The sequence below is a fragment of the Carcharodon carcharias genome, chromosome 15 (genome assembly GCF_017639515.1).
Source record: "Carcharodon carcharias isolate sCarCar2 chromosome 15, sCarCar2.pri, whole genome shotgun sequence".
Taxonomy (NCBI): Eukaryota; Metazoa; Chordata; class Chondrichthyes; order Lamniformes; family Lamnidae; genus Carcharodon; species Carcharodon carcharias.
This window is the reverse complement of record NC_054481.1, coordinates 63941751-63965634: the sequence shown is the minus strand read 5'-3', so window position 1 is coordinate 63965634 and position 23884 is coordinate 63941751. Positions and strand designations below refer to the sequence as shown.

General features: G+C 53.2%; 1 protein-coding gene across 2 annotated transcripts in view; it reads right to left on the bottom strand.

Moving 5' to 3' along the window:
- Positions 1 to 23662, bottom strand: part of LOC121288160 (BTB/POZ domain-containing protein KCTD5-like) — an 85643-nt gene extending 61981 nt beyond the window's left edge. For both annotated transcript variants that reach the window (XM_041206562.1, XM_041206563.1), the window contains exon 1: positions 23407 to 23662. In XM_041206562.1, the coding sequence (XP_041062496.1) occupies positions 23407 to 23634 (228 nt within the window). In that variant the 5' untranslated portion in view covers positions 23635 to 23662. The remainder of the gene's footprint in view (positions 1 to 23406) is intronic.
- Positions 23663 to 23884: the final 222 nt, after the last annotated feature.

The window sequence follows — 23884 nt, the reverse complement described above, 5'->3', positions numbered from 1 at the left end:
CTAAAACACTTGTAGTCCTGTGTATAAACAAAAGTAGCATGCTACAGAGATAAGTGATCCCACAATCAGCAGAGCCAATCAAAACTCTGCAGTGCTACATCCAGTCGTGAACAGGGACAGACAATTAAATAGCTAACGGTGAGGTGGGGGCAGGCAAATGAGTAGGTTCCATGGACATCCCCATCCTCAAATTATGTCAGGATCCAGCAAAAGGCAAGATAGGCGTTTTCAAACATCTCCAGCCAAAACTGCTAATTGGAAGATCCGTCTCAGCTTCCTCATGAGGTCCCTATCATCACAGATACCAGTCTTCAGCCAGTATGATTAATTGCACATGAAAACAAGAAACGCTGAGTGCACTGAATACAGCATAGGCCATAGGTTAATACCCTGGCTGTAGTGCCGAAGACTGTGCTCCAGAAGAAGTCACGCCTCTAACCAAGTTGTTCTAACACATCTACAACACTGGCACCTACCCCACAAAGCTGAAAATTGCCCAGGTATGTCCTTTCTACAAAAAGCAGGACAAAATCAATCTGGCCAATTGTTGCACATCAACCTACTCTGAGTCAGCAATGAAGTGATGGAAGGTGTCATTGATAGTGTAATTAAGCAGCACTTACTCAGCAATAACCTGCACACTGATGCGCTGCTCGGATTCTGCCAGGACCATGCAGGCTCTGCCAGGACTACATGGCTCCTGACCTCATTCCTGCCTTGGTCCAAAAGTGGACAAAAGAGCTGAGTTCCAGATGTGAAGCAAGCATGAGTGCCCTTGACATCAAGGCAGCATTTGGCATAGGGTGACACAAGGAGCCCAGTAAAACTGAAGTCAATGGGAATCAGGGAGAAAACTCTCCACTGGCTGGAATCATACCGAGCATGAAGAAGATGGCTGTTGGAGGCAAGTCATCTCATCCCCACCTGCAAGAGTTCCTCAGGACAGTGTACTGGGGTCAATCATCTTCAGTTGCTTCATCAACAACCCTCCCTCCATCATAAGGTTAGAAGTGGGGAGGTTCGCTGCTGATTGCAGTTTTCAGTTCTAATCAACTTCTCAGGTAATGAAATGGTCTGTGTCTGCATGCAGCAAACCTAAATACCATGTAAGCTTGGGCTTTTGTCAAACAAATGCCGTAAAATGACCACCCTTACAAGAGAAATTCTCTCCACCTCCCCATGACATTCAATTCTACTATCATTGAATTCCCCACCATTAACATCCTAGGACTTAGCATTGACTAGAAACTTAGCTGGACCAGTCACATAAATACTGTAGCTATAAGAGCAAGTCATAGGCTGGGTATTCTGCAGAGCAACTCACCTCCTGACTTTCCACCATTTACAAGCACAAGTCAGGAGTGTGATGGAATACACTCCCATTTGCCTGGATGAATGCAGATCCAACAATACACAAGTTCAACACCACCAGGAACAATACAAATACAGCCCACGGGATCAGCACGTATCCACCACCTTAAACACTCACTCCCTCCATTAGACAACAATGGCTCCAGCATGCACCATCTACAAGGTCCACCCATCCATCATTTTCACATGTCCATCACTGACACTTCCCTTCCTTGAACTCTCAGTCTCAATTTCTGGCGATAGACTGTCCACCAATATTCATTACAAGCCTACCGACTCCCACAGCTACCTTGACTACAGCTCCTCACACCCCGCTTCCTGTAAGGACTCCATCCCATTCTCTCAGTTCCTTCGCCTCTGTCACATCTGTTCTGATGATGCCACTTTCCAAAACAGTTCCTCTGACATGTCTTCCTTGTTCCTTAACCAAGGTTTTCCACCCACGGTCGTTGACAGGGCCCTCAACCCTGTCTGGCCCATCTCCCGCACACCTGCCCTCACACCTTCCTCTCCCTCCCAGAACCATGATAGGGTCCCCCCTGTCCTCACTTATCACCTCACCAGCCTCCGCGTTCAAAGGATCATCCTTCGTCATTTCCGTCAACTCCAGCATGATGCCACCACCAAACACATCTTCCCTTCATCCCCCCGGCGGCTTTCTGCAGGAATTGTTCTCTCCGGGACACCCTGGTCCACTCCTCTATCACCCCCTACATCTCAACCCCCTCCCACAGCACCTTCCCATGCAACCGCAGAAGATGCGACACCTGCCCCTTTAAGTCCCCCCTCCTCACCGTCCAAGGGCCCAAATACTTCTTTCAAGTGAAGCACTTGCACTTTCCTCAATTTAGTCAATTGCATTCGCTGCTCCCAATGTGGTCTCTACTACACTGGAGAGACCAAACGCAGACTGGGTGACTGTTTTGCGGAACATCTTCGGTCTGTCCGCAAGCATGACCCAGACCTCCCTGTTGCTTGCCATTTCAACACACCACCCTGCTCTCATGCCCATATGTCCGTCCTTGGCCTGCTGCAATGTTCCAGTGAAGCTCAATGCAAACTGGAGGAACAGCACCTCATCTTCTGACTAGGCACTCTACAGCCTTCCGGACTTAATATTGAGTTCAACAATTGCAGATCATGAACCCTCTTCTCCAACCCCACCCCTTTTCCAATATTTTATAATTTTTTTTAACAAATATATTTTTCTTTTCCCTATTTTTAAATTTATTTTGATCCATTGTTTCATCTCCACCTTTTAGCCCATTTCGATCCCTTCCCCCTACCCAACCCCCGCTAGGGCCATCTCCCACTTGCTCGTCCTGCTTTCTACCCTTAATGTCCCCATTAGCACATCCTACAGATAATATCACCACCATCAACACCCCTTTGTCCTTTTGTCTATGACATCATTGGCAGTCTCTTCTTGGCCTCCACCTATCACTGGCCCCCTATCGAGCTCTACCTGTCCCACCCACCCCCCTCTACCAGCTTATATTTCATCTAATTTCTATATGTCTTAGTTCTGATGAAGGGTCATACGGACTCGAAACATCAACTGTATCCCTCTCCACAGATGCTGTCAGACCAGCTGAGTTTTTCCAGGGATTTTTGTTTTTGTACAAGATGCACTTTCCAATTTAGCAAGGCTTCAACAGCATCACCCAAACCCACACCTCTACTACCTAGAAGAACAAAGACAGCAAGCACATTGGAACACCACCAATTGCACTTTCCCCTTCAAGCCATACGGAATCCTGACTTGGAAATATATCACTGTTCCTTCAATGCAAGGTCAAAGTCCTGCTACTCCCTACCCAACAGTACTGGAGGGGCACCTTCACCACACGGATTGCAATGAATCAATTCAGTGGATCACTGTCATCTTCTCAAAACCAATTAGGCATGTGCAATAATTGCTGGCATTGCCAGACACACCAACATTCCATGGATGAATAGAAAAATGAATAGTTGTGTCCAAACTAATTCGTGGCTTCGACTGCTAAATTTGTTGTAAATTTCTCTTCCCGCTCAGATTATAGTTATCTACAAAGACCTGGCTGCTATGAAACAAACACTGACCAAGAACTCTTTCAGAATAAGTGGGCCAGAGTGCTGGTGCATTGTGTACAGATGCTGTAACCTGCCAGTGATAGATCTGCCTCTTTTAATGGATAAAGGCCTGTTTGGATACATCTATTTGGATAAATGCAGGAAGATTGAACTGAACCACAAACCCTCAAATTGAGGTCTTTAAGTTTTACGTCTAGCCACACCTCAGATGAAACACTTTATTTTCAGGATTTAAGGAGTAATTCATTTAAACATTAATAAGATTTCTACCTTGCTGATCACAACAATTAGCTTTATTAAAGCCAGTATTTACATATGTCAGTCTGTTGCAGTGCTTCAAGTGACATTCATCAAAGGAATATAAACAGAAGGCGGCTATTTGATTGCAGAAGTTATCAGAAGTAAACCTAATTTTGCTCTCCCCCAGAATGCACATACTTGCATGTGACAGAAGTCACTGATTAAAGTGGGAACACTAAAACACCAACAGTTGACACTGTAGGGTGAGGAAAGGCAAGAGCTCACAGTGGAGAAATCAGGCTGTTGGAGAATGCCAAACTGACAGAGGGAGGCCATAGGGACAGGGAGCTAAAAACTCCAAAAATATCCGTGACAAGCAAAGCAACAAAATCAAAATCAGCTGAGCTAAAGATTACAAAAGAGGAATTATGCTATGAACGCCAAAATTTTTTAAAAGGAGAGTCACGCGATAGTAGATCTTGGTTGCCCTTATCCACCAACATTGTGAACTATTTTATATATAAAATTCAAAAACCTCTCTGCAGCTCAACTGCAGTTGTTGTCCAACGTGTTTCAGCAAGGTTCCACAGCTAAAATTTCCCAGCAAACTTATACCCAAGCAAGTAGCAACTTTCAACACTAAGATGAAAACAAAATATTGCAGATGCTGGAAATCTGAAATAAAAACAAAATGTTGGAAAAACTCAGCAGGTTTGGTAGCATCTGTGGAGAGAGAAACAGAGTTAAGGTTTCGAGCCTGCATGGCTCTTCTTCAGAGCTAAACAGATACTGTTTAAGAAGGGGTGGTCAGAGATAGGTGGGAACTCAAGAGAAACTGACAAAGGTGTCATGGATACAAGACAAAGGGAGTGTTCAAGACTTAAAGGTGCTGATAGCGGCAAAATGGTAAGATAGCAGAATGTGTTGATAGCAGAACAAAGGTCAATGCTCTGTGAAAGCAAAACATAAGAACAAGTGACAGGTGGCTTGGAGTGGGGCGAGAGGATAAGAAAGGATAAAAAATAAATTAAATTGGAATTTAAAAAAATAGGGGAAAAATAAATAAAAGTTTAAAAATTGTATTTAAAAATGGGTAAAGGAGGATGAAAGTGAGTTCAACAGCATCAGACCACGAACAACGTTGAGTCCGGAAGGCTGTAAGGTGCATAATCAGAGGGTGAGGTGCTGTTCCTCCAGTCTGCGTTGGGCTTCACTGGAACATTGCAGCATGCTAAGGACGGGCATGTGGGCACTAGAGCAGGGTGGAGTGTTGAAATGGCAAGCAACAGGAAAGTCTGGGTCATGCTTGCAAACTGAGTGAAGGTCTTCCACAAAGCAGTCACCCAGTCTGCGTTTAGTCTCCCCAGTGTAAAGGAGACCGCATTGGGAGCAGCGAACACAGCAGGCGAAATTGAAGGAGGTGCTAGCAAAGGAGGGAGAAAGTAATGGGGCAGGTTGAGGGGGGTTGTGGTGAGGGGAAGATGTGTTTGGTAGTAGCATCATGCTGGAATTGGCAGAAATGGCGGAGGATGATGGGGTGAAAAATGAGGACAAGATGGGCCCTATCATGGCTCAGGGAGGGAGAGGAAGGGATGAGGGCAGAAGTGCAGGAGATGGGTTGGACACAATTGAGGGCCCTGTCAACCACAGTGGAGGCGGGGGGACCCTTGATTAAAGAAAAGGAAGACATGTCATAAGTGCCATTTTGGAAGGTAGCATAATCAGAACTGATGCGACAGAGGCGGAAAAGCTGGGAGAATAGGATGGAGTCCTAGGGTGGTATGAGAAGCTGTAATTAAGGTAGGGATTCGTGGGTTTGTAATGAATATTGGTAGACAATATCACCAGAAATTGAAACAGAGAAGTCAAGGAAGGGAAGTGTCAGAGATGGATCACGTGAAGGTGAGAGAGGGGTGAAAATTGGAAGCAAAAATCGATAAATTTTTCCAGGTCCAGACGAGGGCATGAAGTGGTACTGATTGCGTCATCAATTGCACCGAAAAAAGGAGAGTTGTGGGAAGGGGCCTGAGTAGGACTGGAACTAGGAACTGTTCCGCATACCTCACAAAAAGACAGGCATAACTGGGGCCCAAGCAGGTGCCCATAGCCACAACCTTTTAATCGAAGTGAAACAACGTAAAGGAGAAACTGTACAATGAGAGAACAAGTTCAGCCAGATGGAGGAGCGGTGGTGGATGGGGATTGTTTGGGCCTCTTTTCAGAGTTATACCTGTCTTTTTGTGGGGTACATGGAACATTCCTTGTTCCAGTCCTACTCAGCCCTCCCATAACTTTTTTTCAGTACTACATTGAAGAATGTATCAGTGCTGCTTCATGCTCTCATCTGGAGCACGAAGCGGTACTGTCATAAAGGTAAGACAGCAGAATGTATTGCCACAACTCTTTTCTCAGTACTGCATCATGCCTTCGACTGGACCTGGAAAAATGTATCAATTCTTGCTTCCAATTTACACCCCTCGCTCACCTTCTCAAGGTCCATCTCCAACATCTTCCTTCCCTGACTTCTGTCTTCATTTCTGGTGATAGACTGTCAACCAATATTCATTACAAGCCCACTGACTACATGATAGGGCCCATCTTGTCCCCACATTTCACCCCACAAGCCTCTGCACTTAAAAGGATCATCCTGTGCCATTTCCACCAACTACAGCATGAAGCCACCACCAAACACATCATCCCCTCACCTCCCCGTCAGCATTCTGTAGGGACCGTTTCCGTCCTTGACACCTTGGTCCACTCCTCCAATGCCCCTAACTCCTCATCCCCTTCCCAAGTAATCACAGAAGATGCAATACCTGCCCCTTTATCTCCTCGCTCATAACAGTCCAAGATCCCAAACGCTCCTATCGGGTGAAGCAGCGCCTCACTTGCACCCTTGCAATTTGGTCTACTGTATTCGCTGCACCCAATGCGGTGTCCTCTACACTGGGGAGACTAAACACAGACTGGTGATCACTTTACAGAACACCTTCGTTTAGTCTGCAAGCATGACCCAGGCATTCCTGTTGCTTGCCATTTCAACACATCTCATGTCCAAATGTCCGTCCTTGGCCAGCTGCAAAATTCCAGTGAAGCCCAACACAAACTGGGGGACCATCACCTCATCTTCCGATTAGGCACTTTTACAGCCTTCCGAACTTAACATTCAGTTCTACAATCTCAGACCGTTGACTCTCACCTCCATCTTTACTCCCTTTTTAAACACAATTTTTATTTATTCATGTTTTCCTTTTTATTCATTTATTTATCCTTTTCCCCAACACCCCTACCTACACAGGGCTGTCACTTGTTTCTGTTGTGATTTCATAAAGTGCAGACCCTTGCTCTGCTATTAACACATTCTATCTTACCTTTATGCCACAACAGCCCCATCTTTAGTCTTTAACACTACCATTACCACTCTCTTTGTCTTGTGTACATTACATCTTTGTCAATCTCTCCTGAGCTCCCACCTACCTCTGACCTTCTATTTTGCTCCATCCCCTCTTAAACAGTACAAAATCCATTGCATTTCTACTTCTCTTTAGCTCAGAAGAGTCATACAGACTCAAAATGTTAGCTCTGTTTCTCCCAGATGCTGCCAGACCTGAGTTTTTCCAGCATTTTCTTTTTTTTTCAGTAGCTTCAAACAGCCTTAGTCAACCTTCGTTGCCCCGAGCCATCAGGAATATTGCACTCGCAAAAATCGAAATTGTTAGAAAGAAGCTAAAGATGTGTTTTGGTGCTCAGTAACCCGGGATGTCCCAGAGAGGTAAGTTAAATGAGCAGAATACACGTTTAGATTCAGAGTCAAGCAAAGTGCCGCTTCACAATCTTCAAGCATCAGCAGGCCTCCTTGTACCAAAAACTGCAATTCAACTAGTGTTATTAAATTTTTAATACCCTTTGACCTTGAATTACTCCCACCACTATTTCATCCTTGTTAATACATATTCAGCCTTTCGCTCCTGAATCCATCTGCAAGGGTCCTTTCATTCTCACCTTCCATCCACCAGTCTTCGTATTTGCCAAATAACTTCCAAAATTTATAACAAAAACCAAACAATCCCATGTTTACCTAGTTTACCCTGCGAGACTACCCATGCAAGCAGAGATAATGCAACGCCTTCCCATTAATTTTCTCCCATTCCACTGCCCCATGCTGTAAACGCTGCTTACATGTAAGATATAGAAATATTTCTCTTGAGATCTGGAGGGAAATAGTCTGCTGATGCTTGAAGATTGTGAAGGGGTTCTTCACAGGACGATCTTACTTATGTTGGCGCGCCTGTTCTGTAAACTCCTCCATTCTATCCATGTGAAGCCATGTTGCTGCCCCATTCCCATTCTGGCTACTCCATTTTCAGCCATGCGGGGGTTAACAGAAGCTCAACAAGCTCCCTCTGGTCTGAGCACTGACTTTAGCAATTTAGGCCCTTAACCACAGACTCTACTTCCTTTACAGTGGAACCACAGAACCATATAAAAGTTATGGCACAGAAAGAGTCTATTCTGCCCATTGTGTCTTCGACAGCCAAAAAAATAGACTGAAGACATGATAGGTCTGTCTGAGACTAGCTAAGACTTGTGGAGGAAATGCTATCAGAGACACAGCTGGCTGGGGGTCAGTTCCATTGATATAAGTCTGCTTTCACTCTCCTGGCACACAGTGGACCTTATCCTATTTAGCAGCATTTGACGTTTTAATTGCAGAATCGATCTACAAGCTTTCATGTCTTTGAGCTTCTGTCTCTTCCTACCTGCCAGTGCTGTAGCTATTTACACAATTTTTGTTTTCCTAATGGCTTTAATTGCCTGAAGCAAGGTACCAGGGCATTCTACCGACGTTGCTTATTTCTTCACTTCTCTCCTGTGCTCTTAAGTTTTGATTTTATTAAAATGCTTCTACATCTTTCATTTCTTCAGTTTTAATTAAGGGCTGCAGCCTAAACCTTAATCTGCCTGTTCTCTTCAGATGCTGACTGACCAGCTGCGTTTTCTCTAAAAAGAAATCTATGACCTAACTACACTGCTGGGTGCTTTTTCACAGCTGTTAAGTACAAACATTTCACACACTCACGGCTGTGTATTACTTGCAAAAACCCATTAATGTGTAGCTGCAACCACCATTACAGAGTTCAGTGACAATATTTCAAAAGGTTGGCAAATGCTTATCTGACTGAGTTCTAACCCAATGCACTACAATGAAAATATAGTAATGGAAACTTTTGTAGCTGCCATTGGAAATACCCTTGCTCAGCAGTCTCACAACACTGTAATGCAGTCCCAGTCATCAGATATTTGCTACACAACTGTCTGCAATTGGAAAGGTCCTGTTAACGTAAAGAACTCCAAAAAGGTCCATAATTAAACCTGGTGGGTTAACCCCGGCCATGCAGGTAGCATTTTGTGACGACTGGTGGTAATGTTCCACATATACTGTGTGTATAAACATAACATATATATGTTGGTATGTCACTTATAAGGTGGTATTGTACATTTTAAAATCATAATAGCTTCGTGGTTACCACAGTTTTGTTTCCCTCAGAAGAAAAGCATCACGTCTTTAGGACTCTGACCGACACTTTTGTTCCTGTGTTCAGCTCTCTATGTTGTTTCCAACAATGGGAATGGCAAAGATTCATGCCACTGTCTCATGATATGCTATATAAACAAGTTCACTTAGTATTGATACTAAAACTATCCCTGTTCCTGGCGCACCCGTGTTAACACATTCTTCCTGGGAGATTATTCCCAACTGGTTGTTGACAGATAAACACTGCTTTACCTGTACTTTGTTTCAATAGCCTTTAAAGGGGATACCTTCCAAACTGTCAGCTTAGACTGATGCTGTGTGCTGAAATACCAAACATGCCGAGAAGTAAAAACCTCCAACCCGTCAGCTTACAAAAAGACTGTACTTTACTTGATAGAGAGCAAGGCACTGTTGTCGTACAAATGGATCTTAGTGACTTCTATCACCCCATCCTATCATTTGCACCACCGTGTTCAGCCTCTTCAGAGGCTGTCACTTCTCTGTCTCCAAGTTTCCATGTGCTTTCAGGGGGCATTCTCAGAGGTCATTCTTCACATTTCATAAAAGCAGTACTTTGTATTTTAGAAAAACTAGAGGTAATTTGAAAACTGCCTTCTCTAAACTCAGGCCAATCTCAACAAATTAGATCAGAGCTTGGTTCAGATTACCTCAGGGCTCCAAAAACAGTTACCCTGCCTCCATTCTTCTGCTTACTGGACCCCTCAATTTGGCTGCATCCTTTCTATCTCTCCCCTATTATTCGAGATCAGGTTCTCCTTGTGCTTAGTGGTATAGAATTTCATAGATATGAGCTATTGAAATAAAAGAACAAGTTATTTTTGAAGTTCAAAGCAATTAGCAATATTTCAATGTAAAACCTCCTACAAATCAAGATGGAGCATTAGTTAGAAGCTTCCAAATCAAAGAGTTCTATAACAACCTTTCAAGTGTTTTGCCACAAGCTTTATAGGCATTGTTTCCTTCTCCTCTCCACCAAAACGCTGGCAGTAAAAAATTATATTCTGGGAGAGGCAAACAGCTTGACGACAGAACTAGAAACCTTTGACAGAGCACCAACTGGGTGCAGTTCAGTTACAACACACATTCCAGTGTTCAAGTCAGAGTACAATTCAACAGTTGGAGGAGTAGCTTTTCATAGTAGATGCAGGGCCACATATTGGTTTACTCTATGTGATAAGAGTTACCCAAAAACTGGGTAACAGTTAAATAATGATTGCAGACATCTGTATTTTTTCCCACATGGATTACCAATAGTGCCTTAGTGAGGAGTTTAATGCAGTAACAGATGACTAGGGCTGCATGCTCCCAAGTTAATTTCAGACCAGCAGGTGCACAGATGCTTGCTTATCGTACTCACTATTGAATAAAGCTTCCTTACCCCAAATAGAGAGAAAATGTTGGAAATACCCAACAGGTCACAGCATGTGGATAGTGAACTAGAATTAATGCTTCAAGCTGAAGACCTTTTGTCGGAACTGGCAAAAGTCAGAGATGTAACAGTTTTTGAGGTCTGCAATAGGGTGGAAAGCATGAGTGATTTAAATGCTCAAAGGAATGATGGTGCAAGGAAAAAGTAGGTAGTAATGGGAAGTAAAGAAACAAAAGATGGATCTAGAGGTGTTGTAAATGGCAAGAGCCTGTTGTCTGAAAAAAATACAAAAAATGTTTATGATCTGAAATTATGGAACTCAACTTTGAGTCCAGAAAGTGACCTGAAACATTAACTGTTTCTCTCTCCACAGGTGATGTCTGCCCTGAGTACTTCTAGCATCCACAGTACTTTTTCTCACCCTACCTGCTCCAAATGGTCTTCACAACAGAATCCACACTGTTCTGTTTTAATTGACTTAAACACATTGCTACATAGGTCTTTCTCCTAACTACATCAAAGAGAATCCCAGCCTCCTAGAAAGCCTAAGGAAACTTTGCTGATTGAATAAGTGCCTGAAACTGTGATAGAAACCAACTACATTTTCAAAGCAGAGGCAAAGGAGACTGAGGAAGAAATCAGCAGACTCCATGGCTCACAGAGAGGCAGGATTTCCTGCTTGTCGCATGTATTAAAAGAATCAGATACCCGCTTATGGTTCTACCACGACACATTGCAGGTTTCTCCCCCAAGGGCTCTCAGGACCAAGGATTATTTTGCATCTTGTAAAAAAAAACTAAGTGGAACTGTAATGCAAGAGTGATTTCAAACAGCGAAATATTTCCACTTGTTCTCAGAGACAAAAATGTGACAAATTTTAATTTATATACAAACTAGATTCTTCCTCTCATCCATAAGGTTGTGCAAGAAATATTTAAGGCTTGTGATCCCACAAGGACCAACTGCAATTTCAGAGAAGAATTCTTAGAGATTGTTCACTATTGACACAGTTGGTCTCCAACATTCCTAAAATACCAGCTCATCTGAAATGAAATCCTGTTTGAGAGACTAATTTTGTCCCCTCTCTCCATTTATTGTCACCTTCCTATCCATTGTAATTATAGCTAACCCTCAGCTTCCAGTAACTGACATTCATTGAGCATTGCAACACCACCCACTGAATAAGGGCCAGTTTATATATGCTTTCCATTGAATGGTCTCGTGTTGTTGCAGCCTGGCTACTAACCAGAGCCTTTGATCTTGATATTGTGGCCTCAAGCAGCTCAACAAATAAAACAATTCCTGAAGCTTCACACTAAACTTAGAAACAACAACATGATTCAACGAGCTCTAACAAAATCTAAAGATGTCAAAGAAAGGGAATACTTATTGCAAATAGCTTATTTTTAGGAATGAAACAACTGTCTGTTCCAAAAGATACAACAGACGTTTTGTAAAGAGTATTTTACTTCTCGAGAGATTACCAGATTTTTGTGTTAAGTAAGTGCAGAGTGGCTGGACAGCAACTCCTAATAGAGCAAACTTCGTCTTAGTGATCCTGCAAAGTTTCACCATTTGTGGTCACTACACCTCAATGCTCTGGAGCTCCTGCCCAAAACCATTCCACCATGTTGCTCCACCTTTCTGATAGAGTTTTTGGTCCAACCTTCTCCCTTCAGGTTTCCAATTTCTTTGTCAAGATTGAGCAAAGTGCTACCAGATACACTTCTAGATATAGTAGCTTTTAAAACTCAAGTTCCAGGGCAATAGATAATACCTGGGATGAGATCTCAGTCAGACCTCTTATGGAGTTATTACTATGTTATCTCTGTGCCGTGTGCCAGCACACTGTTTGATGGAAGCACCCTTTTCCTGCAGGAATCTCACTACTCAGAAAAGACAGCTCAGGGGAGTGTCAACATATATGTAATGCATCAACCATGCTGAAAGGCTTGGAAACAGTCGACCAAAGGATAGCTACAAACACCAGTTGTTAAAGCTATAGTGCTTAATGGGCGAGAAGAGTGATATCATTTTATAAGAAAATCAGACCCCAAAACAAAATATGGCTTGGCTGGTTATTGACAGTACAGTACCACTGAGTTCCTTGACTCGTACCTAGATAGCGTGCAACAATCAACTATTGCCATGGGACATCAGAACCAAATGTAATCCTTTTGCTCAGCCCGTACCTTTCCTGACAGATACTTTCATAGAAAGACCTGCAGAATACTCTCTGCGGTGGCAAAGAAAACTGCAGCACCTCACCTGAAATCAGTAAACAAGCACAGGACTGGGGCTAGGTCTGGGATCTTCCCAGCTCTGTAGTTTTCTATTCTCCTGTGAGCTCTCTATGCAACAAACTGAAACCGCTGACACAAATATCTCTTACCGATATCAAAATAGGCCTTTCAGTCTGCTACCTTACTTAGACAGCACAGGGAACTCAATGGATTGTGGCGTTTCTCCAGCACCTGGCTTGCTCAAATCAGAAAACAAAATAAATCGCAAAACAAATTACTTTAAGTGGGCACTATGTCTCCAACACTGAAGCAATAAGCAAAATAATTCACCATGCTTGTTGAAATAAGCGATATATATCCATCACAAGCTAATAAACAGCAGAAAATACACACCCCATCAGCATCTGATGGATAATGTTTAGGATAAACTTTAGGTAAATTGTGGTGCATTTCTACTCTCACCTCTTAACCTTTGCATGTTCTTGATGCCTGTCACCGCTGAAAACTCTTTACAATTGCTGCACAATCGTGTTTCTCATAAAACGATGTTCTCGGTGGTTGACTCAGTATCAACCATACAGACAACTGTTAATGCTCCTCCTCAGACAATCATACTGGATTAAGCATTCCTGTATTCTTGAGGTGGGAAGTTGTAGCGCCTTTAATGATAAGGCTAAGGGGCTTGAATGAGTCGCTTGCTAATACACTGCAATGGATTAACTTGACATGCATTAAGCAGCACAAAATAAATAGAAATACACTGGTAAAGGTGGTCCACATGGGCAAAAACAAAATCACTAATTTTGCTCGTGATTTTTGGTGTCAGCCTCATATATCCTTTCTCAGACTTTTCAAACACTCTTATCTCTGGATCAGAGAACATGCATGTTGAGGAATGTTAATTTTTCCACATTCAACCTGAAAGTGAGATAGTGTCTCGGTCTATCTCCCCACCAAAACTCAGCGTCGTCCTCACCAACTACCCCCCCCCCCCCCCCCCCCCCCCCCCCCCCACCCAAACCACACTCCCCCAATTACCAGCCCCACTCTCCTCACCCGCCCACCACTCTCCCCCACACACTATTCAACACCCCACACTCCCCTCACTCACACCTGCCCCACTCCCTCACGCGCACCCTCACACTCCCCCACACACTCCCCCACACTCCCCCACACTCCCCCCACTCCCTCACACTCCCCCCACTCCCCTCCACTCCCCCACACTCCCCCCCACCCCCTCACACTCCCCCCCACCCCCTCACACTCACACCCCCCCACTCCCCTCACACACTCACACCCCCCCACTCCCCTCACACACTCACACCCCCCCACTCCCCTCACACACTCACACCCCCCCACTCCCCTCACACACTCACACCCCCCCACTCCCCTCACACACTCACACCCCCCCACTCCCCTCACACACTCACACCCCCCCACTCCCCTCACACACTCACACCCCCCCACTCCCCTCACACCCCCCCACTCCCCTCACACCCCTCCACTCCCCTCACACCCCTCCACTCCCCTCACACCCCCCCACTCCCCTCACACCCCCCCACTCCCCTCACACCCCCCCACTCCCCTCACACCCCCCCACTCCCCTCACACCCCCCCACTCCCCTCACACCCCTCCACTCCCCTCACACCCCTCCACTCCCCTCACACCCCTCCACTCCCCTCACACCCCTCCACTCCCCTCACACCCCTCCACTCCCCTCACACCCCTCCACTCCCCTCACACCCCTCCACTCCCCTCACACCCCTCCACTCCCCTCACACCCCTCCACTCCCCTCACACCCCTCCACTCCCCTCACACCCCTCCACTCCCCTCACACCCCTCCACTCCCCTCACACCCCTCCACTCCCCTCACACCCCTCCACTCCCCTCACACCCCTCCACTCCCCTCACACCCCTCCACTCCCCTCACACCCCTCCACTCCCCTCACACCCCTCCACTCTCCTCACACCCCTCCACTCTCCTCACACCCCTCCACTCTCCTCACACCCCTCCACTCTCCTCACACCCCTCCACTCTCCTCACACCCCTCCACTCTCCTCACACCCCTCCACTCTCCTCACACCCCTCCACTCTCCTCACACCCCTCCACTCTCCTCACACCCCTCCACTCTCCTCACACCCCTCCACTCTCCTCACACCCCTCCACTCTCCTCACACCCCTCCACTCTCCTCACACCCCTCCACTCTCCTCACACCCCTCCACTCTCCTCACACCCCTCCACTCTCCTCACACCCCTCCACTCTCCTCACACCCCTCCACTCTCCTCACACCCCTCCACTCTCCTCACACCCCTCCACTCTCCTCACACCCCTCCACTCTCCTCACACCCCTCCACTCTCCTCACACCCCTCCACTCTCCTCACACCCCTCCACTCTCCTCACACCCCTCCACTCTCCTCACACCCCTCCACTCTCCTCACACCCCTCCACTCTCCTCACACCCCTCCACTCTCCTCACACCCCTCCACTCTCCTCACACCCCTCCACTCTCCTCACACCCCTCCACTCTCCTCACACCCCTCCACTCTCCTCACACCCCTCCACTCTCCTCACACCCCTCCACTCTCCTCACACCCCTCCACTCTCCTCACACCCCTCCACTCTCCTCACACCCCTCCACTCTCCTCACACCCCTCCACTCTCCTCACACCCCTCCACTCTCCTCACACCCCTCCACTCTCCTCACACCCCTCCACTCTCCTCACACCCCTCCACTCTCCTCACACCCCTCCACTCTCCTCACACCCCTCCACTCTCCTCACACCCCTCCACTCTCCTCACACCCCTCCACTCTCCTCACACCCCTCCACTCTCCTCACACCCCTCCACTCTCCTCACACCCCTCCACTCTCCTCACACCCCTCCACTCTCCTCACACCCCTCCACTCCCCTCACACCCCTCCACTCCCCTCACACCCCTCCACTCCCCTCACACCCCTCCACTCCCCTCACACCCCTCCACTCCCCTCACACCCCTCCACTCTCCTCACACCCCTCCACTCTCCTCACACCCCTCCACTCTCCTCACACCCCTCCACTCTCCTCACACCCCTCCACTCTCCTCACACCCCTCCACTCTCCTCACACCCCTCCACTCTCCTCACACCCCTCCACTCTCCTCACACCCCTCCACTCTCCTCACACCCCTCCACTCTCCTCACACCCCTCCACTCTCCTCACACCCCTCCACTCTCCTCACACCCCTCCACTCTCCTCACACCCCTCCACTCTCCTCACACCCCTCCACTCTCCTCACACCCCTCCACTCTCCTCACACCCCTCCACTCTCCTCACACCCCTCCACTCTCCTCACACCCCTCCACTCTCCTCACACCCCTCCACTCTCCTCACACCCCTCCACTCTCCTCACACCCCTCCACTCTCCTCACACCCCTCCACTCTCCTCACACCCCTCCACTCTCCTCACACCCCTCCACTCTCCTCACACCCCTCCACTCTCCTCACACCCCTCCACTCTCCTCACACCCCTCCACTCTCCTCACACCCCTCCACTCTCCTCACACCCCTCCACTCTCCTCACACCCCTCCACTCTCCTCACACCCCTCCACTCTCCTCACACCCCTCCACTCTCCTCACACCCCTCCACTCTCCTCACACCCCTCCACTCTCCTCACACCCCTCCACTCTCCTCACACCCCTCCACTCTCCTCACACCCCTCCACTCTCCTCACACCCCTCCACTCTCCTCACACCCCTCCACTCTCCTCACACCCCTCCACTCTCCTCACACCCCTCCACTCTCCTCACACCCCTCCACTCTCCTCACACCCCTCCACTCTCCTCACACCCCTCCACTCTCCTCACACCCCTCCACTCTCCTCACACCCCTCCACTCTCCTCACACCCCTCCACTCTCCTCACACCCCTCCACTCTCCTCACACCCCTCCACTCTCCTCACACCCCTCCACTCTCCTCACACCCCTCCACTCTCCTCACACCCCTCCACTCTCCTCACACCCCTCCACTCTCCTCACACCCCTCCACTCTCCTCACACCCCTCCACTCTCCTCACACCCCTCCACTCTCCTCACACCCCTCCACTCTCCTCACACCCCTCCACTCTCCTCACACCCCTCCACTCTCCTCACACCCCTCCACTCTCCTCACACCCCTCCACTCTCCTCACACCCCTCCACTCTCCTCACACCCCTCCACTCTCCTCACACCCCTCCACTCTCCTCACACCCCTCCACTCTCCTCACACCCCTCCACTCTCCTCACACCCCTCCACTCTCCTACACTCCCCCCACTCCCCCGCCACTCCCCCCACTCCCCCGCCACTCCCCCCACTCCCCCGCCACTCCCCCCACTCCCCCGCCACTCCCCCCACTCCCCCGCCACTCCCCCCACTCCCCCGCCACTCCCCCCACTCCCCCGCCACTCCCCCCACTCCCCCGCCACTCCCCCGCCACTCCCCCCACTCCCCCGCCACTCCCCCCACTCCCCCGCCACTCCCCCCACTCCCCCGCCACTCCCCCGCCACTCCCCCCACTCCCCCCGCCACTCCCCCCCACTCCCCCGCCACTCCCCCCGCCACTCCCCCCCACTCCCCCGCCACTCCCCCCACTCCCCCGCCACTCCCCCCACTCCCCCGCCACTCCCCTCACACTCCCGCCACTCCCCTCACACTCCCGCCACTCCCCTCACACTCCCGCCACTCCCCTCACACTCCCGCCACTCCCCTCACACTCCCGCCACTCCCCTCACACTCCCGCCACTCCCCTCACACTCCCGCCACTCCCCTCACACTCCCGCCACTCCCCTCACACTCCCGCCACTCCCCTCACACTCCCGCCACTCCCCTCACACTCCCGCCACTCCCCTCACACTCCCGCCACTCCCCTCACACTCCCGCCACTCCCCTCACACTCCCGCCACTCCCCTCACACTCCCGCCACTCCCCTCACACTCCCGCCACTCCCCTCACACTCCCGCCACTCCCCTCACACTCCCGCCACTCCCCTCACACTCCCGCCACTCCCCTCACACTCCCGCCACTCCCCTCACACTCCCGCCACTCCCCTCACACTCCCGCCACTCCCCTCACACTCCCGCCACTCCCCTCACACTCCCGCCACACTCCCTCACACTCCCGCCACACTCCCTCACACTCCCGCCACACTCCCCCCACTCCCCCCCACTCCCTCACACTCCACCCCCACTCCCTCACACTCCACCCCCACTCCCTCACACTCCACCCCCACTCCCTCACACTCCACCCCCACTCCCTCACACTCCCCCCACTCCCTCACACTCCCCCCACTCCCTCACACTCTCCTCACACTTACACCCCCCCACTCTCCTCACTCCCCCCACTCTCCTCACACTTACACCCCCCACTCTCCTCACACTTACACCCCCCCACTCTCCTCACTCCCCCCACTCTCCTCACTCACTCACACCGCCCCACTCTCCTCACTCACTCACACCGCCCCACTCTCCTCACTCACTCACACCGCCCCACTCTCCTCACTCACTCACACCGCCCCACTCTCCTCACTCACTCACACCGCCCCACTCTCCTCACTCACTCACACCGCCCCACTCTCCTCACTCACTCACACCGCCCCACTCTCCTCACTCACTCACACCGCCCCACTCTCCTCACTCACTCACACCGCCCCACTCTCCTCACTCACTCACACCGCCCCACTCTCCTCACTCACTCACACCGCCCCACTCTCCTCACTCACTCACACCGCCCCACTCTCCTCACTCACTCACACCGCCCCACTCTCCTCACTCACTCACACCGCCCCACTCTCCTCACTCACTCACACCGCCCCACTCTCCTCACTCACTCACACCGCCCCACTCTCCTCACTCACTCACACCGCCCCACTCTCCTCACTCACTCACACCCCTCCACTCTCCTCACTCACTCACACCCCTCCACTCTCCTCACTCACTCACACCCCTCCACTCTCCTCACTCACTCACACCCCTCCACTCTCCTCACTCACTCACACCCCTCCACTCTCCTCACTCACTCACACCCCTCCACTCTCCTCACTCACTCACACCCCTCCACTCTCCTCACTCACTCACACCCCCCCACTCTCCTCACTCACTCACACCCCCCCACTCTCCTACACTCCCCCCACTCTCCTACACTCCCCCCACTCTCCTACACTCCCCCCACTCTCCTACACTCCCCCCACTCTCCTACACTCCCCCCACTCTCCTACACTCCCCCCACTCTCCCGCCACTCCCCCCACTCCCCCGCCACTCCCCCCACTCCCCCGCCACTCCCCCCACTCCCCCGCCACTCCCCCCACTCCCCCGCCACTCCCCCCACTCCCCCGCCACTCCCCCGCCACTCCCCCCACTCCCCCGCCACTCCCCCCACTCCCCCCACTCCCCCGACTCCCCCCACTCCCCCGCCACTCCCCCCACTCCCCCGCCACTCCCCCCACTCCCCCGCCACTCCCCCCACTCCCCCGCCACTCCCCCCACTCCCCCGCCACTCCCCCCACTCCCCCGCCACTCCCCCCACTCCCCCGCCACTCCCCTCACTCCCCCGCCACTCCCCTCACTCCCCCGCCACTCCCCTCACTCCCCCGCCACTCCCCTCACTCCCCCGCCACTCCCCTCACTCCCCCGCCACTCCCCTCACTCCCCCGCCACTCCCCTCACTCCCCCGCCACTCCCCTCACTCCCCCGCCACTCCCCTCACTCCCCCGCCACTCCCCTCACTCCCCCGCCACTCCCCTCACTCCCCCGCCACTCCCCCGCCACTCCCCTCACTCCCCCGCCACTCCCCTCACTCCCCCGCCACTCCCCTCACTCCCTCGCCACTCCCCTCACTCCCCCGCCACTCCCCTCACTCCCCCGCCACTCCCCTCACTCCCCCGCCACTCCCCTCACTCCCCCGCCACTCCCCTCCCCTCACTCCCCCGCCACTCCCCTCACTCCCCCGCCACTCCCCTCACTCCCCCGCCACTCCCCTCACTCCCCCCACTCTCCTCACTCCCCCCACTCTCCTCACTCCCCCCACTCTCCTCACTCCCCCCACTCTCCTCACTCCCCCCACTCTCCTCACGCTCCTCACACTCTCCTCGCACTCACACCCCCCCACTCTCCTCGCACTCACACCCCCCCACTCTCCTCGCACTCACACCCCCCCACTCTCCTCGCACTCACACCCCCCCACTCTCCTCGCACTCACACCCCCCCACTCTCCTCGCACTCACACCCCCCCACTCTCCTCGCACTCACACCCCCCCACTCTCCTCGCACTCACACCCCCCCACTCTCCTCGCACTCACACCCCCCCACTCTCCTCGCACTCACACCCCCCCACTCTCCTCGCACTCACACCCCCCCACTCTCCTCGCACTCACACCCCCCCACTCTCCTCGCACTCACACCCCCCCACTCTCCTCGCACTCACACCCCCCCACTCTCCTCGCACTCACACCCCCCCACTCTCCTCGCACTCACACCCCCCCACTCTCCTCGCACTCACACCCCCCCACTCTCCTCGCACTCACACCCCCCCACTCTCCTCGCACTCACACCCCCCCACTCTCCTCGCACTCACACCCCCCCCACTCTCCTCGCACTCACACCCCCCCACTCTCCTCGCACTCACACCCCCCCACTCTCCTCGCACTCACACCCCCCCACTCTCCTCGCACTCACACCCCCCCACTCTCCTCGCACTCACACCCCCCCACTCTCCTCGCACTCACACCCCCCCACTCTCCTCGCACTCACACCCCCCCACTCTCCTCGCACTCACACCCCCCCACTCTCCTCGCACTCACACCCCCCCACTCTCCTCGCACTCACACCCCCCCACTCTCCTCGCACTCACACCCCCCCACTCTCCTCGCACTCACACCCCCCCACTCTCCTCGCACTCACACCCCCCCACTCTCCTCGCACTCACACCCCCCCACTCTCCTCGCACTCACACCCCCCCACTCTCCTCGCACTCACACCCCCCCACTCTCCTCGCACTCACACCCCCCCACTCTCCTCGCACTCACACCCCCCCACTCTCCTCGCACTCACACCCCCCCACTCTCCTCGCACTCACACCCCCCCACTCTCCTCGCACTCACACCCCCCCACTCTCCTCGCACTCACACCCCCCCACTCTCCTCGCACTCACACCCCCCCACTCTCCTCGCACTCACACCCCCCCACTCTCCTCGCACTCACACCCCCCCACTCTCCTCGCACTCACACCCCCCCACTCTCCTCGCACTCACACCCCCCCACTCTCCTCGCACTCACACCCCCCCACTCTCCTCGCACTCACACCCCCCCACTCTCCTCGCACTCACACCCCCCCACTCTCCTCGCACTCACACCCCCCCACTCTCCTCGCACTCACACCCCCCCACTCTCCTCGCACTCACACCCCCCCACTCTCCTCGCACTCACACCCCCCCACTCTCCTCGCACTCACACCCCCCCACTCTCCTCGCACTCACACCCCCCCACTCTCCTCGCACTCACACCCCCCCACTCTCCTCGCACTCACACCCCCCCACTCTCCTCGCACTCACACCCCCCCACTCTCCTCGCACTCACACCCCCCCACTCTCCTCGCACTCACACCCCCCCACTCTCCTCGCACTCACACCCCCCCACTCTCCTCGCACTCACACCCCCCCACTCTCCTCGCACTCACACCCCCCCACTCTCCTCGCACTCACACCCCCCCACTCTCCTCGCACTCACACCCCCCCACTCTCCTCGCACTCACACCCCCCCACTCTCCTCGCACTCACACCCCCCCACTCTCCTCGCACTCACACCCCCCCACTCTCCTCGCACTCACACCCCCCCACTCTCCTCGCACTCACACCCCCCCACTCTCCTCGCACTCACACCCCCCCACTCTCCTCGCACTCACACCCCCCCACTCTCCTCGCACTCACACCCCCCCACTCTCCTCGCACTCACACCCCCCCACTCTCCTCGCACTCACACCCCCCCACTCTCCTCGCACTCACACCCCCCCACTCTCCTCGCACTCACACCCCCCCACTCTCCTCGCACTCACACCCCCCCACTCTCCTCGCACTCACACCCCCCCACTCTCCTCGCACTCACACCCCCCCACTCTCCTCGCACTCACACCCCCCCACTCTCCTCGCACTCACACCCCCCCACTCTCCTCGCACTCACACCCCCCCACTCTCCTCGCACTCACACCCCCCCACTCTCCTCGCACTCACACCCCCCCACTCTCCTCGCACTCACACCCCCCCACTCTCCTCGCACTCACACCCCCCCACTCTCCTCGCACTCACACCCCCCCACTCTCCTCGCACTCACACCCCCCCACTCTCCTCGCACTCACACCCCCCCACTCTCCTCGCACTCACACCCCCCCACTCTCCTCGCACTCACACCCCCCCACTCTCCTCGCACTCACACCCCCCCACTCTCCTCGCACTCACACCCCCCCACTCTCCTCACACTCACACCCCCCCACTCTCCTCACACTCACACCCCCCCACTCTCCTCACACTCACACCCCCCCACTCTCCTCACACTCACACCCCCCCACTCTCCTCACACTCACACCCCCCCACTCTCCTCACACTCACACCCCCCCACTCTCCTCACACTCACACCCCCCCACTCTCCTCACACTCACACCCCACACTCTCCTCACACTCACACCCCCCACTCTCCTCACACTCACACCCCCCCACTCTCCTCACACTCACACCCCCCCACTCTCCTCACACTCACACCCCCCCACTCTCCTCACACTCACACCCCCCCACTCTCCTCACACTCACACCCCCCCACTCTCCTCACACTCACACCCCCCCACTCTCCTCACACTCACACCCCCCCACTCTCCTCACACTCACACCCCCCCACTCTCCTCACACTCACACCCCCCCACTCTCCTCACACTCACACCCCCCCACTCTCCTCACACTCACACCCCCCCACTCTCCTCACACTCACACCCCCCCACTCTCCTCACACTCACACCCCCCCACTCTCCTCACACTCACACCCCCCCACTCTCCTCACACTCACACCCCCCCACTCTCCTCACACTCACACCCCCCCACTCTCCTCACACTCACACCCCCCCACTCTCCTCACACTCACACCCCCCCACTCTCCTCACACTCACACCCCCCACTCTCCTCACATTCACACCCCCCCACTCTCCTCACACTCACACCCCCCCACTCTCCTCACACTCACACCCCCCCACTCTCCTCACACTCACACCCCCCCACTCTCCTCACACTCACACCCCCCACTCTCCTCACTCACTCCCCCCCACTCTCCTCACACTCACCCCCCCACTCTCCTCACACTCACACCCCCCCACTCTCCTCACACTCACACCCCCCCACTCTCCTCACACTCACACCCCCCCACTCTCCTCACACTCACACCCCCCACTCTCCTCACTCACTCCCCCCCACTCTCCTCACTCACTCCCCCCACCCCTCACACCCTCCCCCTCCCACACCCCGGTCCCCCTCTCCCCTCCCTAATCCAGTCCCGGTACCTTGTCGGAATCCAGGTCGGGGTCGGCTTGGCACAGGCGGTACAAGAATGACTTAGGGTCACGGCACAGGGTCTGGCGGGTGCTGAGGAACCGAGTGCCACCCACATTCAGTCGGACCCACTTAGCGGCGCCAGTCGCACGCTCCAGGCCAGAGCATTTCCGGCACAGGGAACTGTTAAAGTTTTCCGAGAGCTCCGACAGCGATCCACTCAACGCCGCCATCCTCATCAACCGCCACCCACCCTGCCTCCCTCACTCAACCCAAAGCCCCACCACCCCCCCCCCCAACCTCCCGGCAAACACCGCGCCGCCCGTCAGCCACACCTCCCGGCAAACACCGCGACGCCAGTCAGCCACACCTCCCGGCAAACACCGCGACGCCCGTCAGCCACACCTCTCGGCAAACACCGCGCCGCCCTGAACTAAAATGCTCCCTGAACCCCGCCCTTCATTGAAAATTGAGCATTCTGGTATTAGT